The sequence below is a fragment of the Agelaius phoeniceus genome, chromosome 9, assembly GCF_051311805.1.
Source record: "Agelaius phoeniceus isolate bAgePho1 chromosome 9, bAgePho1.hap1, whole genome shotgun sequence".
NCBI classification, from domain to species: domain Eukaryota; kingdom Metazoa; phylum Chordata; class Aves; order Passeriformes; family Icteridae; genus Agelaius; species Agelaius phoeniceus.
Window position 1 is genome coordinate 12,165,157 of NC_135273.1, and position 17,994 is coordinate 12,183,150.

The 17,994-nt window shown below is 47.8% G+C and overlaps 1 protein-coding gene across 5 annotated transcripts in view; it reads left to right on the plus strand.

The window, feature by feature from the left end:
* SH3PXD2A (SH3 and PX domains 2A) overlaps window positions 1-17,994 on the plus strand; it is a 245,734-nt gene that overhangs the window by 122,643 nt on the left and 105,097 nt on the right. Inside the window, exon 1 of one of the 5 annotated variants that reach the window (XM_054637314.2) lies at window positions 2,002-2,049. The exons of the other annotated variants lie outside the window; for them this stretch is intronic. Coding sequence (XP_054493289.2) covers window positions 2,048-2,049 — 2 coding nt within the window. The 5' untranslated portion in view covers window positions 2,002-2,047. Of the gene's footprint in view, window positions 1-2,001; window positions 2,050-17,994 lie in introns of those variants that run through there. 5 annotated transcript variants of the gene reach the window in all.

A 17,994-nucleotide genomic window follows, 5' to 3' on the forward strand; every position in this document is an offset into this window, starting at 1 on the left:
CTTTACCAATGTTTTTGCTGCAGTTTTAGCTGGTCCCAGAGCAAAATACAAAGACACAACCCCACACAAACTAACTCTAGAGTCTGTGGCTTGGGATTTTCCACTCTGTGGAGGTCTCTAAATTACCTCCAGGTTGTAAACCAGGACAACATCAATGCTTCACTGCAGTTGCATAAGGGTCAGCACATGTCTGAACCAAAAGTGATTTGGGAAATCTGTGTACTCACAGCTGTGTCCCCCTGCTCAGTCTGCTCACATTCTCCAGCTCCAGCCCCACGCTCAGCTCAGCCCATGGTTGTTTGCACCCCTGGATTCCAGCAGACAGCTTTCCCCAGCAGATGGACATGGAGGATGCAGAAGGAATGCAGGAGGAACAAGACTTTCTTGCTTTATCTCATGTTGTCTGGGGCAAATTCCCACTCTCTGCCAGTTTCTTGGTGCCTCCAACTGTTGTTCATTGTGAGGCACAGATGTTGTTAGCTCAGTGGCTTCTGTCCAACCACCAGATACTTCAGCAGAAGAGAACTCAGCCCATTATTTGGAAGTGGAATTCAGGCTGAACAGACGGCATCACTTTTTCCCCACCTGACCATAGCTGGGACAGTGAACAGAAATGTGGGAACGTGGCTCAAAGTACTCTCCCTATGCACCAAGCCCTGTGCTGCTCTGTTCACCCTTCAACCTCCTGGCTTGAAACCAAGATCCTCCTCTAAAAATTGGTTAGAAAAACTACTCCCTGCTTGTGTTCTGACAGAAGAGATGGCTGGGCTCTGTTGCACAGGGCATGCTCCACCCGCTTGCTGCTGTACTGTGGGTCATCTCAGGCACAGCTAAAGCTTCTGGAAAATGGTATTAAGTCTATTTTTCCAAATTTCTTTATGCTGACAGATGTCAGTTGTTTGTCTTCTGAAACTGGTCTTTTCAAGAATAGGTATTATGTCCCTTTAAATAGCACAAACCACATGGGAACAGATTATTTTTGTCCCTAGCTGTCTATAATCTATCTTATTTCTTTTTTTAGTGAAACTAAAATCTTCCCAGGGATTGTTCCTAATAATAATACTGAAAAGAAAGCATCATGTAAGTCATCCAGTATTTGCAATGGCAATAGTACTGCATTGCCCTTCTATAGACTTATCTCACTCTACACCTCGAGGTATGGCCCAAACATGAACCCTCTCAGCTAGACTGTGAAATACTACGGTTTTATTTTAGAACCAGGGAAGCAAAAGTATGAAAGTGGTTTTGAAAGGTCACCAAGGATAGAACAGGAGCCAGAAGGTCTGGATTTTAGCCTCATGTTGAGACTCTTGGCATACTTTCTGCCATTTGCCTCTGCAAACACCCCTAGCATGCCAGCAGTTTGGCTTGCTGATATGTTACTTCAGGATCTACTGGAGCAGGTCAGCGTCAATGGCAATTTTTGCAAAATTCTATATTTGAGGAAAATGTGCTAAAGAAACATTGAACTTGTTTGCCCTAGGTTTCAGGGGGACTACTCTTCAGGATGCCCTTGAATTCTCTGCTTCAACCACTGGTCTCACAGTCCTCTAAAAAACCATACACTCACCCCCTGCTCGTCAGCCTGTGAAGGGGGATCTTTAGCTCAAGATCGACCTCACCCTGTTGTCTTCTTCCCCAAACTGTGGTGAATTGCCTGATCTGAAGTCCCTCCCCTGAGATGAACAGCAGATACCCGTGCAGAAGCAACAACAACCAGTCCACACTTCTTTATATGGCAGGACAGCACAGGGAGCAGGGTGGGCTGTAGCTCTGATGTGGGAGAAGAAGCCCCATTTGTGCCCAGCTGCCCCATGGCAGTGGTGCTGCAGGCAGACCTTGTCCTCAGCAAAGCTGTCCCTGAGTGTGCCCGTGCCAGTGGGTGAGAGAATGTGCCCTTGCATGTGGCTTTTGTTCTCAGTCACAGCCCACCTCCCAGAGCAGCAGACAAACACAAACAGCCTTTTTCTGCATTCAGCGAGCAAAGCAGAGCAGTGCTTCTGAGCTGGTCCTTTAACAGCGAGGGCATCATCACGTCCTGAGCCTTATGTGAGTAAATCTGTCATCAAGTTTTAGCCTTTCTTTTGTATAACTTTATGTAGCAGCTCATCTTAGACTTGTAAAAACATTTTGGGGGAAATTATGCGTGGGAGGTGGGCAACTCTTTCCAGTGAATCCGTAATGCTCTCCTTTATCATAACAAATGAGGCAGGTTTCTCAAAAGCAGTATCTTGTGTTGTTCTTTTATCTCTTTCCTTTTGCTTTAAGGATGGGGATGGGGTTCTGCCCTGGATGAGGGAACAAAACATGGCTCCAGGACTCCTGGTTTCTGTCTTGAGCACTGGATGCTCACAACTGTGCTAAATCCTGCTTGTGAAGTATCTCTGTGAACTGGAAGGGGGTGTAGGTACTCAAAATACTGTGTTTAGCCATAGATGTTATTAAATGTGAAAGAGATAAAAAACCCCAGTGCCATAAAATGCCCAAGAAGCCAGGAAACTGAAACTCTTTCATCTGTTCTTAAGCTTGGTAAATAGAGAAACTTCTACATCCTGCTGGTGCCTTGCTCTCCTACTATCCCAAAGTAATTTTTACTCAAAGCTCAAGGGTTTTGCAGTTCCTTGGGTAAAAATGTTTTGCACACCCTGGGATCTGTCATCATTTCACACGTTTTCTGTTCTGCTGAGCCATCACCCCCTTCCTCCAAACTGGTAGGTGGCACAGGAGGTATCACATCATCCCTGTGGAGGAAACTTTGTACAAAAGTATCTTGGAATTTGGCAAAGCACAGCTCTTTTTCTACAGCAGGACTCATCTCCCCTTCGGTGGAAATTAAGTGTCTAAATCTTTTTGTCTTTCCCTCTTTGTCAGTTTTACAGTGTGCTCTGGGGTGAAGTTCTGTTGTGCTACATTTATTTCTCCTCGCCAAGGCCTTCTTTATGGCTTTGATTTAAACAAAGTCCAATCAGATGCAGTGAAAGGCCGTCATGTTCCAGTGCTGGGGATGGGCTTTGGGGGCTGTTTATCTTTTTTCCAAGGATAACAGCACATTTGTGTTTGTGTTGTGTGTATGTCTTGGACTTACACAAAAACTTAAGGATCTGATTCTGGTGGGTCATGCTGGCAGGTATCCAAACCCATAAATCTGGTCACTGTGCTTTTCCAAATGTTTATTGTGCTGTTTAAGCTTTTATGGGCTCTTGTGTGTATTACATATGGTCTGAATAAATGTAAGGCAGTATTACTGTGCTTAGCTGAGAGGCAGAAGAGCCTCCAAGGGGATCATTAGAGCTGGGGCAGCCATTGCCAGCATTTGGAGATCACTTTCTTGGTTGAGCTTTGCAGGTTGTAAGGACCTTCAGCCCTGTTCTGTTGGTTTCTAAATGCCACTTGATCTAAGGTTGCAGAGGTAGAAATAAGAAGCAGAGAGTTGCAATTTCTTGGATTCAGTACAAGATTCTTGCAGCAATTCTCTCCTTTCTGAAACACTAATAGAAAGGACTGGACTTCCTATGTATTTCCTCTGTGCTGCTGCCTGTGACAAGGTCTGCTCTGATTGCCAGTGGGGCTCAGGACAAGACTTTAGGGAATCAGTGGATGCATAGCAGGGCAAAAGTCACCTGGGTTGCTGTAAGTGAGGAATCACCTGCAGACTCTGCCTAAGAGTCAAGGCTGCATTGCTCCTTCAGACAGATGGCAAAGAGGATCCATTCCCTCCATGCCTACAGCTCCTCTGTGCTCCTGGAGATCTCCCTGTGCTCTGCTGCAAGGACTTTTCTTAAACTGCAGTGAGGGAGAGAGAGGCAGGGAACCACCTCCCCACAGGTTGCCAGCAAAGTCCAGCACCTGGGGAAGATCCTGCAACAAACTCTTGGTTCTTGCTGCAGGGGCAGACATGGTGTTTGGCACAGTGAGCAGCCTCGTAGGGGTTGTGTAACATTGCTGGGCAGACACCACGGTGATGATGCTGTTGATATCACTGAGTTACCCTGGGGATACATCAGTCCCTAGGCATTTTTTGGAGGTTTGAGGTTGGGCAATTCATTGCTCAGCTTTGCACCACTGTACATCCTGCTTCTGCTGCTGCACCTGGTGGGTTCTGCTGCTTTGACCTGGAGGAAGGGTTTGAACCTGCCTGTGTAGCACTCACAGAAACAGAGGCATTGCAAAGTGCTGACCTGGGAGCTGAGAAACATTCTGCCTCCTCTCATTCAACCCAGTGACCCATATGAGAAAGAATGGAAATGTTAATTTGTTGCTCTTCAGCATGGAGAGGGGCGAGCATCAGGGGATGCAGAGGATCCACTTTGTGGGGAGATGTGCTTGCAGAGGGGCTCTCAAAGTGGAGAGGAGTTATTTTTGCCAGCAGAGTCCTGTGTCAAGCACGGACAGCTCTGGGGCTCCCACCTCTTCCCCTCTGTTGCTGGATGTTGAATCAGCTTTTGTACTGCCCAGTGCCAGGGACAAACTCTCTGGCAGAAGGGTGGGGAAATGGAATGGAATAAATAAAGGATTTATAAAGGGGATGGCTTGTTTGTCCACAGCCTGCTGCAAGCCTGTGCTCAGAAGGCAACCAAACCCCCAGAGCTGCTCTTAGGCTTTCCTCTCTCTCTGTAAGCACATTGCTGCAGGGTCCTGCCACAGGCACTGGGGGCCAGCCAGGGAGAGGGTGGCAGAGACAGCCTGCTCCTGTGCCCCTTCTTCCTCTGCACATTCCAGGCTGCGACCTCTTCAACCTGCAGAGAGAGGGGAGGGAGGTGGGAAATGGGGTGACAGGAACAAACTTCCTGCAGCAGAGCTGAGCTGAGGGATGGTTCTTATCACAGGAGAACAGCCCTGCTGGGGGCAGCTGGGGAGGAGCCCATCCCGGTGTCCTGAGCCCCCCACCCTGCTCACCCTGCAGCTCACCCCCAGCCCAGGAGCCGCCCTAACCCCAGCACACAGCCCTGCCAGCCCTGCCCTGCCTGCAGGCACTCCTGTGTCCCAGGGAGAGCAGGGCTCATGGCTGGCAGTGCTGAGGGAAATGCCATCTAAGCCACATGAGAGGGAGCCCCAGGCTGCCTGGGAGCACGGCTGCATGGAGCAGCTCCCACTGCTGCAGGTACTGTGTGGGGAAGGCTGACCTGTGCCCACCAGTAAAGTGCCAGGCTGTGTGAGCCACAGAGAGCAGCTTTGTGTCCTCCCTGGGCTCCAGCCACTGCACACTGGGCCAGGTTTTGGCTCGTGGCAGCTTTTTGGGCAGGACCTGCTCTCCTCCACAAACCAGAGGCCAATATAGAGGGCCAACCCTTCTCAGATTTTGTCTCAATCCAGTTGAGTCCTCATTCATGTGTGCACTGTGAGGTGGAAGGAGGTGGGAGAGTAAGCCCAGTGCGTGTCCCTTCGGCCCTTCTGTCTGAGGAGCAGGTTACGTGGGAGCTGGAAAGAGAATTGTGCTGGCCTGGAAGTTTCTGCTGAAGGCAGAGCAGTCCTTTCACTGCACTGTCCTGTGTCACTGATCTAGGTATGGATTCTAAAAGCAGGGCAGGGTGCCACAGGTAAAGCATGGAGGAGCAACCTCAGTGTGAGACTGGCAACACCTGGGCAGGGCAGTGGTGTTGCTGCCTGCCACTGCTCCCCAGGCCTAGGGAGCAATGGATTGTCCATAGATCCTCTGAACCTTGCTGGCTGAAAATGGCTCATGAATCCAAGGTCTGTAACATTTATTGAACTAACACTCTAACACTGCTTGAAGGTAAGTGCTGTGATACCTGATGGGACTCATCTGCTGCTCTTGTGCTCTCCCCACCCTTGATGAACACCTTGTCTCTTCTGTTGCCTTTTTTTATTGTCCCCTCAATCCAGCAGTTGTTCTTGTCAGTGGTGACATCACTCCTTGGTCTCCCAGCAGATCCAGCAGTGGGGGCCACACATGGGCCCAGCTCAGCAGCCTGAGGTGTGGGTGGGCTAACATGTTCTGCAGGACCTTAGGGTGGGGAGAGGACTGATCCTGTGACTGCCACTGCAGGGAGGACTTGTGAGCAGAGCAGCATGAAGATCAAGTCAGTAAAAACTGTGTTCATGGAGACCAGGTGTCAGGGGATGAATTGGACCCTTTATGTCAGCAGAAGGACTCACCAGTAGGGAGGGAACAGCTTCCTATCCCAGCCTTGCACAAGCTCTTCCTGTGTGTCCTGTCCTTCATTTGCAAACTACAGTGAGGCTGCTGTGCAATTGGGTTGGTGTCCAATGTCTCCCTCCCATTGCTGGCCTCTGTTTTACAAAGAGCTTCACCTGGGAGAGGCCACTTCAGTTTGACATCTCTCACCAGCAATAGCTGGTACAGCAAACTTGCCTGGTGTCCTTTGCTTCCCAGAAAGGCAGGAGAGGAACTTCCTCAGCTGGAGAGCAGCCAGGGACATTAACAGGCACATCTATCCCCTGTCCACAAAATGCTCTATGTTCAACATTGCCCCAGAGGGCAGAGATTTCTGGCAGGTTTTCACACAAAACTTAGCCAAAAGTCCTTTATGTGTCAAGAGCTGTTTGATGCAGGAAATAATATTTTGCTCTCATGTGCGTGTGTATGGATGTGATGAGTACAGTCCTTCTACCACAGCCATGTTTCACTATTCTTGTGTCTGATGATAACTTAAAATTTTTAAGGTTTGCACTTGGTGTTTTTTGCAGAACACTCCCACCCTCTTGCAAAGCCATATTTGTTGCACAGCTTGTAGCATGCAGTATAAACAGCTCCACTTGATGGCAAGGGTCGGAATTGGGAAGGCTCCGAGTCACAGGCTCTGCAGGCAGCTACTGCCACATCGTGGGGAGATGGTGCTTTACATGCATTTATTGTGCAGCAAAAAACACTATCTGAGCTGGACAAAAATGCATTTGGTTTGCTTGGATTTTGGACGTGGTGGTGTGTGTTTTCTGCTCTCTCCAGGGATATGCTCTGCCTCACCCCTTGCCATGCTCACCTGGTGAAGCTGACTCTCTCTTGGCTCTCGTGCCCCAGAGAGCAGAAATTCCTCTAGACAGCAGTGGGAAAGCTGTGACATATTGCTATGAACAGATATTAAATAGCTTTTCCACCTGGCTTCTTATTAGGTGTTACAGCCCTATCTCTTTCCATCAGTGGTATGATAATAATTTTTTGGTATTTAATACCATTACATCTAAGACTTGATGAGGGAATGGGAAAGAAGCAGACCTCCAGAACCACACCTGGATCAGACATTTGTAAGCATATGGAAGAGATTGAAGATTATCTAATTGTCTCCTTAATACTTGGTACTAGACTGAATCATCTCTGCAGGCCTGGGAAGCTGTGCAGATCACCAGGCTCTCCTTGCTCCTTCTCCACTAAGCTAAAGAGCCAACTTGGAAAGGAAAACCTTTCTCATCCCCAGCTTTGGCTGTGCCAGGACGCTCGGCATGGCTTCAGCATGGAAGGTGTCACTGGCTTGCTCATGGTTTTGGCTGTGAAAGTCAGTGACAGCTCTTCTGGCCAGATTTCCTGCGTGATCCTGTTAGGGGAGTTGTCAGCACCTAATCTGGGTGTTTGTTTCCAAATAGTATTGCCAGGGCATTGCATGTGCAGCCTGACACACTGGACATTAATCTAGGTTTTGGCCTCCTTGCTTGACCCAGGAAGGATCAAACCCCACCCCACATCTGCTGCAGCTCCCTTGGACTGCTGCCTCATCACACTGATGCTCCTTAGCAAAGCTCAGGGCAGGCCTTTCCCCCCACAGCTTCCCAGACACAGCTCCTCCCTAGATGGCAGGGACTGCCTCTGCTTGTCCTGTATTTCCTATCCATCCGTACGTCTGTCCATCCATCCATCCATCCATCCATCCATCCATCCATCCATCCATCCATCCATCCATCCATCCATCCATCCATCCATCCCTCCCTCCCTCCCTCCCTCCCTCCCTCCCTCCCTCCCTCCCTCTCCAGCACACTGGTACCTGCAGACACATAAAGTCCTTGCAGGAATTTGTCAGCCAGGCTGAGCTGTTCCCTGCCAGGCCCTGCTCCTGCCTTGCAGTTAGACCATTATCCATGTTGCTCCATTTAACCTGAAGCAGGGAGCAGGTTGGAACACAAAACTTTTGAAAAATGATGGAACAAGGGCAAATTTCCAATCAAAGCTCTCCAAATGCTGCTCTGAAGGAAAATTACTCTTCATTTGCGGGTGAAATGGAAGAGTCTGTGCAAGGGCGGGAGCTGTGCAGAATAGAGATTTAAACAATAGAGTAAAGGAAAGAATGACTATGACTGGAGGAGGGGGAAAGGGTCCTGGGACCTCACTAACCTGATTTAATCAAGCAACTTCTGATGTTGTCCAATTGCAAGCAATAATCTGACCCAGAGTAGGGCAATTTGTAAGCCACAGAGTTAAGAACTGTTTATAAAATGGTCTTAAGAGGAAAATATATTTGTAATTATGAGCTGAAAAACTATGAACTGAAAAATTATGAACTGAGCAGCAGCACTCTTGGTTTTGCAGCCATGTCCAGCTGCTGTTGGGACAGCTGGGGTCTCTGCCCTTCCTATGTCCTCCCACCATCCAGCAGCACCCAGAGCAGTTCCCAGCTGAGCTCTTGGGGCAGCAGCTTACCTTGGCCAGAGGATGTCTCCTTAGAGGAGAGGCTGCACCTGAGCAAGGTGCCTCCTTACTCTGCACAGGCGAGTCAGTGTCCTAGGAAGGGAGGGAAAAGCTGGGAACACCCCCCAGCAGGAAAGATGCTGACCCAGCCTGCAGAGCTATGGGCTGACAAGGCTCTGATTTGAGCTAGCTGCCTGTGGTCCCCCAGCTCTGGGAAGAGAAATTTCCTCAAAGCTTCTGAGAAGAGGCACCAGTCTCAGTCCACTGACTTGAACTGATGAAATTTGTACCAACTGGTGTGTCCTCACCACAGAGCATTCCTGGCTGTAGCAGTGCCAGCTTCAAATGGGATGTCCCTGGGGTAATTGTTGCTGGATTTGGACAAGTGAGGGTTTTTTTCTTTTCTGGGAAACTGACTGGTTTTGTGCCCATGGTGTTTGTAGAGTGCTGACAAACCCCCCCTTGTTCTCAATACTGCCTGTCTGCTGAAGGTGGTGTTCCTTGGAGATGTGCTTTTCCCCTTTCAAGGCTTTTGATGTGCTTTCCCATGTTAGAAAATTCAAGAAGGCAGCATGTGAAGCTGGCTGGGGCCACTGAGTGTTGCTGGGGGCAGCAGCTTTGATCCTTGGCAGGAGCTTTGCCATAAACTTGATCATGCATTTTTCATCCCTTGCTCTGTGTGTGTGTGTGCTGTGCAGGGGGTGCAGGCACTAATCCTGAAGCTGCACTCAGCACAGGGCTGAGACTCACTTGCAGTTGAGTTCATTGCTGATGCAAATCCTTCCCATCCCCAGGGTAACTCCACCATGAGTTACCCTACATGAAATTTGACCCTGACATCTAATAGCTAGGGAGCTGCTCCTGTCTTTAATCTCTCTGACAGTGCCTAGTCAGGGCTTTTTGAAGAATTTTGTTGGTCTTTTCTATCACTTAAGCATTAGTTTTCTTTATCTGGAGTTTTGTACTGCTATCTGACCCATTTACTTGGAAGCCTCCAAGGAGAGCTTGAGTTGAAAGAGAGCTGGGTTTGTGATCCAAGTATGAGTCTTTCACTGTTAATTGTATTAGCATTCATAATTGCATGCACATTTCTAAACTGTCAGGATTGCCACATCCTTTTAAAATATGGATGAGACATCAAAAGGGCTATGACTGCTTGGAGATTAGCAGGAAATGAAACTGCCTGATACCTCAAAAACAATGATGTGAGCTGTTTTGTCCCCATTATATTAAAAGTGACGTACGAAAAATAAGTAAGGAATTAGGCTTTTAAAGCCCATTAGCTGGCACAATGTCATTAGCAGGAAGAGGCTGTTTGATGCAGGTTTGAGGTGCCTTGTGCCTGCTGTTGCTGTTGGATGGGCAGGTGAGTCCTGTCCATGGGAGCCTTGTTGGATAGGGCTGTGTGTGACAGGACTCATGGGATGAATGGGAAGAAAGGGTGGAGAAGTCCTGAATCCACATCCTCTCTTTGGTGCAGATTTGCTTTAAGGGAGCTGTGTGGTCTCCCTGTTCATGGCTTAGGCTCTATTTTAGCTCTCAAGGCAACCCCTAGCAGAGGTCACTTGTGGCTGATGGGTAACACAGTGATTCTGCTCTCTCATTTGGACTTCCTGAAGTCCTACTGGGTAGTGTCACTGAGCCTGTCCTTTGGAAATACATATTTTACAAACATGAAATACATGAGCATATGTACACGCATGCGCCGTCCCAGATCCTTGCCAGCTGCATGTGTCTGTACACATTTGTATTTCCAGGTATCAACAGTTTTGCCATGTCATCATCATACATTTCACCTGAAGACCTTTTAGAAGGCAGATGGCTTTTGCTGTTATGGAGCCCTGCTTGTCCAGGGATATTGGAAAAAGGTTGTCAGGGCAAGGGAAACAAAGGTGTTGTTGCCTGTAACAGCAATACAAACCTCTTGGTTCCCAGACCGCTTCCCACCCACTGAACCCAACGTGCCTTGTTGCATGCTTTGTGCATGGTGATGGATTGGGTCTCACAGAGGTGACAGCAGCGATTTCTCAGTCCCAGCTGGGAAGAGTTTCTCCGCAGCCCTGTGCAGCCACAGCCCAGCACCTCTCACACCGGCGCTGTCGCTTTTATTCTTTATCAGTGTAAATCCTGACAGAGCTGGTCTCGCTTGCCGGGCGGTGCCTGCAGAGGTGTGCCAGAAGGAATCGATGGAGCCTGGCCCCGGCGCAGGGAGCAGCATCCCGGCGGATGCGGGGCGCGGCCGGCAGATGGAGCGCGGCTCCTTCCCCGCGCCCGCTGCGCGGTGGGAGCGGCGCCGCGATAACGGATTGTTTATTATGGAAACACGCCACTTTCAGCTGATTTACAAGCAGCTTTGTGCAGCTCCTGATCGCCCCGTATTTTTGTTTTTAGTCCGTTAGTCATCTTGATCCATAGTTGGTACATGTCTGAGCAAGGCTGTAAAAGGCGCTGGCGGGGACACGGTGGGGCCAAAGCACGGGGGATAGAAAGCAGCTGTCAGGCAGCATTTCTTCCAGGGGTTTGAGGAGTACCAGCAGGCTGTGTCAGCCCGGCAGTCGCTGCTCCTCAGTGCCTGGCTTTACAGGCAGACTCTTCTGTAGTTCCTTCAAGGCCCCGTGGTTTAGCGGCTGCACAGATGGCTGCAGTGCCTTTAGAGCAAAGTGAAATAACACTGGTTCCTTCCATCCTCTGCTGCCTCACCCTGAGAAATTAGCAGCCTCTTTTGGGAGCTACTAGTCAATATTCCAGATCCAAACACCTCCGGACTTTCAGCAAAGTTTGAAACAAGTTCAGGAGCTGAGTTTCAAGTGCACTTTTCCTGTGCCAAAATCCGCAGAGCTGAATACCTGGGAATTATGGAGGTGGGTTAAGTCACGGACCAAATACACTCTGAACTTTTCATTGTCTACTTCTAATGCATCAGCTCTCCCAAAATAATATGTCTAGCATGGTTCATACCACAATCACTACTGTAATCACCACTGAAACCTGCATAGGTTAGAAATCCATATGTGGTTCTGCGTCTGGGTGAATTTGGCAGACATAAAGCAGTCCCCAAAAGGCAATTTCTTCCTATCAAATCATCTGCCAATTTTACACAGATTTGATTTATGCTTTTTAAGGTTACTGAGCTCTTTGCTGAAAGAGTTGAAGGCCATCTGCACTGGCAGTGAACGAGCCTCCTCAGGATAAAGGCTGGCTTCCAGATGACAGAGTAGCTGGGAGCTTGTATCTTTTACACGTGAGGCTTCTCTGCCTGTCTTGTTGGTCCCCTGCACCTCCTTAGCTAAAGTAAGTGCTTCCTATTACAGCAGAATATATGTGACATACATCAGGCAGGTTTTGTGCATTGTACTTTTAAGGGAGGTAGAGGAGTTACACTTCTACCTGCTCCTTTACCTGCTATTCCAACCAAGGGTAGAGAAGAAATGTGCCTGTATGCAGCTCTCCTGGTTTCTCTAATTAAGCTTTGTTTGGGGTGGTTGCTTTTTCTAAGTCTTTTTTCATTTTTCCCTGAAAAGGGAAATTAATTAGGCCAGTTGGAAGTATGTGAGGGCCGTTTTGCATGGGGAAAAACAGAGCAGGTGAGCAGTTGTTGGAATTACTTGGACAGTAGACAAGAGCATGGAATAAGAGACCGACAAGAGGGTAGTTAATTTAGTTAGAAAGACTGGCTGAGCACAGCAGTCTGGAAAACAGATCATCTTTCTGAAAGGCACAAAGAAGAAAAATAATGGCTCCAGATTCATCCCTTGTGTAAATCTTTTGAAGTTGGTGACTTACACCAGGATGATTTAACCCCATTAATTTTAATGGGTCACTGCAGTGTCCCAAGAGTTGTTTTTTGCTGTGCTCTGTTCTGAGGCAGAGATAAAGCAGAGCCTTGGCGTCTAGGCTTCAACCCAAGCTTGGTGTCCCCATGGGGCTGGCTTGGGCCTCTCCACATTGTGGCTGACTCCAGTTGGAGTGGGAAAAGGATGCAGGAGATGATGATGTGTCTGAGCCTTTGTCCCGTGACAGCTGGGTGCTGCCAGGACTTTGTTGTGAGCCATAACATGCCTGGAAAATGATATCTGGTCTGAAAAGCAAGGATAGGCAGGCTAGGAGGGCTCACTGGAGTCAGCACCTACTCTCACCCTGCTCTGGGTCTGCTGATCCAAAGTGATAACAACACATTAACCAGAGACAAGGAGCTGTGGAGGAGTGTGGCAAAGAAAGGAGCCTGAATTTGAGCATAAATGGGCACCAGATGAGTCCTGTTGGGACTCAGTGGGCAGAGAGCAAAGGCCAGTGCCCTTGACACATGACAGGGACTCAGGGCTATGGCTGTGGACAGGGATAAAGCACATTTACCATATATCATTCAAAGCAAGCTGGTCATAGCAGGAGTTGGCCACACATAGTTAAAAAGCCTGTGTATCACAGCAGGGAGAATTTAATCTAGTGCCAGGAGGGTGGATGCATCTTTGTCACCAGTTGTCAAACAGCTGAAAACGTGGTGGCAGACACAGCTGTAGTGCTTGGGCAGAAATACTGATCATGCCCCTGTCTCATCAGGCAGCAGAATGTCATGGGCTGTGCTCTGCCCCTGCTCCTTGGGGACCTCAGGGTCCTTCCTCCTGGTGCCTCAGCTCTGTTTTCTGCCTGCCTCTCCTCGTGTGCCTTGCTCATAGGGCCTGACTCGCCGTCCTTCATTTTACAAATGATTCCAGTTGTTCTGAAGTATTGACCAGGCAAGAGGAAATGAGCCAGGAGGAACAGATGGATCAAAATGAAATGAAGCGAAAAATCTGAATGCAAATGTTCTGTGTGATACTGAGGAGGGGAAAGCTGCCTTTGGTGAAGTTTGGGTGTGAAGTCATCCCTAAGCAGCCTGGGTTTGTCAAGGCATCAGCTGCTCTTCAGCATCATGCAGAAGGAAGGGAAGATGAGCATCACTGTGTCTCTGGGCATTTATCTCTTGACAGACTTAACATGAGTGCACAATGAGTCCAGGGGGAGAGTCAGACATGGGCCCCAGGAGGGAAGGATGTAGCACATGCTGAAATAAGTTTCCCAGTAAACTTTGTTGCTTAACTTCTCCTAATACTGCCATTTAATCTCATTGGTCTGTAGTCTTCTCCCAGTAACACGCTGTAAGGCAAACTCTGTTAAATCACTCCATAGCTAGAGCAGATCAGAAAATCCATCTGGATTGGCAAGCTGATCTGTAAAATGCTTTATAAAGCTTGTATCAGCAATAGAGTGGCCAGCAGGGCCAGGCCAGCAGGGCCAGCAGGGCCACGCTGTGCTGGGCTCTGGTGAAACTGCACCTCAAGTGTTATGTCCAGTTTTGGGCATTTTACTGCAAGAAAGACATTGAGGTGCTGAGTTGAATCCAGGGAAGGATAATGGAGCTGTTTAAAAGACATGTAGATATGGTGTTTATGGTCATAGTTTACTGATGGCAGTACTTGGCTAACAGTTGGACTTGATGATCTTAAGGGTCTTTTCTAACCTAAATGATTCTGTGATTCTATAAATATCAAAAGTTGTTCTTGCAATCATGTGAGCTTTGGAAGGACCATGAGTGCTGGTACCCAGCATATCTCAGTGTAATATTTAAATGTGAATGCACCCAGTACATGTCTTTCTATCTTCTGGTGAGAGAAGTTTCAGATGTAAAGGGTGAAACTCAATTTTTGCCCAAGATATGGTCACAATTCACCCCAGGTGCTGGAACAAGTGCTGCTGCTGCTCTGTAGTACCCCAGGAGGAGGAATTTCAACCATGCCCAACCACAGACAGATGAGAGAGTACCAGCAGAGCCTCATTTCTGTGTCAGGTTATTTTAAGTAACAGCAGCAATTCCCTTCACATCAAACAGGGCTGCCTGCATGGTCCTTGTGCAGCCTCTTCAAGGGTAGCACAGGCTGGCAGCATGAGGGAGTCTGAATGCCACAGGATTCTCTGAGAAATGAATCCTTTTCCTTAGCAAAGGAAATGATTGAAAAGTTCAGGTGCTGCTGAAATCCTGCCTGCATGTCCTGATCCATGGAGCTGCATCACCAGCCCAAGTCTGCACTGCAGTGATTCAGCAGAGATTGGTACCACACACACCTCTGAGCCCCTGCAATTGCATCCTCAGAGCACAATCTGGCTTATTTCTCCAGAATATGTGGCAAAAAATGTTAAGTAAAGGGGAACTCTGAATTTTTTTTTTTTTAATTGAATGAAGGAATATAAGAAAAGTATTTGTTACTGCTCAACATTAAATGTGAACAGACCCCAGAAGGTGTGAAGGGATGTGATACAGGCTTGGAAACCCTGGAGCAAGCCAAGGGAAGGCCTGTGAGAAGAGAAGAAAAGAAAAATGCAAGATGATGATGAGATGCAAATTTTTCTGTGACTGTGTTTAAGTGCAGGATCAGGGGCTGTCCAGCTGTCTCTTGGCTGTTTTCAGCCAAAGGACAACAGCAGGCAATGGGTGATCTCATCCCGCCCCTCTAAAATTGACAAATCCCTTCCACAGCTGCTTAAGTATCAGTTTTTCTAAGGTTATTCTTTGCCAGCTGTTTGGCAAAGCCTGATGGGAGCTGAACATTTTCTTCTCTCTCACTGCTCCCTCATATGGAGGAAATCTCAGGTGGTTGAGGTGGCTGTGGCTGGGAGGTGGCACAGCCCAGGTGTATTTCAGAGATTTGAAAGTGTCAGCAGAAAAACCTTCAGTGTGAGGGCAGCTTTTGGGATGATAATGTCCATGTATGGCTTGTGGGGATGAAAGCCCAGGAGAAACTCAAACAGGGCTGTCTTTGAAATGCTGGGTCCTGCAGGTGTAGTGTGCTGGTTTTATCTGACCTGTGAACATCTCTGATAAGGCATCAGATCATTAGTCTTGTGCTTGTTATTGTACCATTTGCTGGAATGAAACACCAGCATTTTTAAATTACTGCTATCAAAGCGTGTAATAAATTGTAAGCAGTTCCTTTTCCTTTGAGTATATCCCTCTGCCAAATAATTCAGTGTTCATATCTTCCAAATTTGGCATGGCATTGCCAGTGAAGAGCTGTGACTGAGCATAAAATAATTATTTTTTAGAAAAGCTGAGCTATAAAAAAAAGTGTGTTTCCTAAAAAATTAATAGAAAAGGACCCCTGCCTCTTAAAACAGTTCTGCTTCCAGACTCTGATAATAGTGTGTTCCACTCCTGGAGTGCTAAAAGTCTGCTTTCTTCAAAGTGGAATTTTAAAGACTGTTGCTCTAAAGTGTGTGTGTGTGTATATATATATCTATATATATATACACACATGGTGCAGATATACTGTGGAGTTACTCCTACCCACAACCTGATTTTCTTGCTTCTGAGAGCTGTGACACACTTTCAAGAGGAGCAATGTATTTTTAAACTCACACTGTGGGATAGGATGAAGGTCAGCACAAGTGAGTCTGAGCCTTTGAGGGATGGAGAAGTTAAACCCCAGCCTCCACTTTTGATGACTTTCAGCCACGAGTTCTTTGCTCAACTTTCCTCATGTGAAATGCTGTGGCTCTTGTCCCTGCTTCAGAGGAGAGAGATCCACTGGAGTTCCTGGGTGCTCAGCTGTGAAGATAACATGGCCATGTTTGCATTAGCAGCTGGATGCTCTTGAGTTCTTTCATGTAGGATCTGTTCCCCACCTTAACTGCAGTTTTCCTTCTGAAATGTTCCTGACTTTAAGTATTGACTAAAACTGCACCTGGAGACACCTTTGGAGCTCTGTTGTCATTGTTGCAGTTCTTTTTCAATCCTCTTTGGGAGATGGACTGTCTTTGGAGCTGGTGGCGAGGCGCAGTCCCAGTTGTGGTGTGCGCGGTGTGTCCCATCTGCGAGTGTCCTCTGCCCTGTGCTCCGCAGGCCGGCTCCTCTCACTGCCTCCTCGCTCACCCCTGGGACACCCTCAAGGCAGGCGAAGGAGGGATGAGGGGCAGGTGTTATGTTTGCATTTTGGACTGTTTCACTGCTGTTAGAGCAGTTCAAGGACCTGTTGGGCATGATATGACCTGCAGGCTCTGGGGTAGTGGAGGCAGAGAGGTAGGCAAAAAATCTCTTCCTTCTCATCACCACCCCAGATTTGCTTTGGTGCACATAGAGCTGTAAGATTTTCTTAACACTGTTTAAAAAAATATTTATTCTTGTGAAAAACTTTTCCTTTTTCTGTGTCCTACTGAGAAAAGGGTCTTGGTAGTGTTACCACAATAAATAAATTAAGCAACTTACTCCCTTCAACAAAACCTTACATTTTTTAGTGTAAAATGAAAATACATAAATAACCAGCAGAGGAGATGTGCCTGGCCTCTAATCTGCATGGAATTCTGTCTTTCAAGCTCTTGTTTTCTTCTGTACAATGATTTAGAAGGAAAAGCTTTTATCTAATCATGAGGTAGGTCTCTGCAGAGCTCCCCAGGCACTGCTAATGGAAGGGATGCACAGCAGAGCTTGAAGGCTTGAAGCTGAATTTTTGGTGCTGCACATGCTGTTGCTGAGTAGGTCAGAGCTGGGTTTTGTGGGCTCAGGGTGCTCATGCAGTGATCAGAGCCATTTTGCATCAGAGTGAGGTGTGTGCTGTCAGCAGGGGAGGGAGGCAGTCAGCTGCCCAGCAGACAACAGCTCCAGGCCAGAAGTGGCAAGGCAGGGATGGGTGGGAAGCTGGTGCTGCAGAGGGGGCAGAGGCAAAGCAGAGAGCTCCAGGAATTGGCTTCATCCCAGAGGATGACTGGGGCAGAAGTTGTTAATGAGTAGGTTATTGGCAGTAGGACACTCCATTTCATGCTCGGATTCCTAAGCCCCACAGCTGCATCTCGTGGCTGGTGTGCCTAGACTCCAGTTTTGAATCTCACAGTATTTTACTGTAATGAGAGATTATTCAAAATAGCACTGAATTCAGACTTGGAACTGGACACCACAGGGTGAACTTCAGAATACAGAAACCTCTCAGGACCTCAGGGATGCTCCTGTGATCCTGTGGTGGATGCTACTGCCAGGCATAGCGTGGCCTGCCCTGTTGGAAAAGGAGGTCTTCCTGCTGATGGTTTGGTTTATTATTGTGCAGCTTCTGGCATTTCAGGTAACAAAGGGAGAAAATAGTGCACAAAAGCTGATTGCAGGGCATGGCATTTGCAGAACCTCACTGATATTCCAAGCTTGGGATACTACTGAGCAACTGAGATCAACAACTGAGAAGGAGGGGATGGAATGACTGACAATGAGTGGCATTTTCCCTTCGCCCACATGTGATATCTATATATCAGATAACATGAACAGTTAAAGCAGAAATAAACTGCCAATGGCCATTTAGCTCTGAAAAATAGAGATCCTTCATGTTTCAGGCCAGAAAAACTCCCTGAATCATCATTCATTTTGAAGGAGCAAATAATTTCTC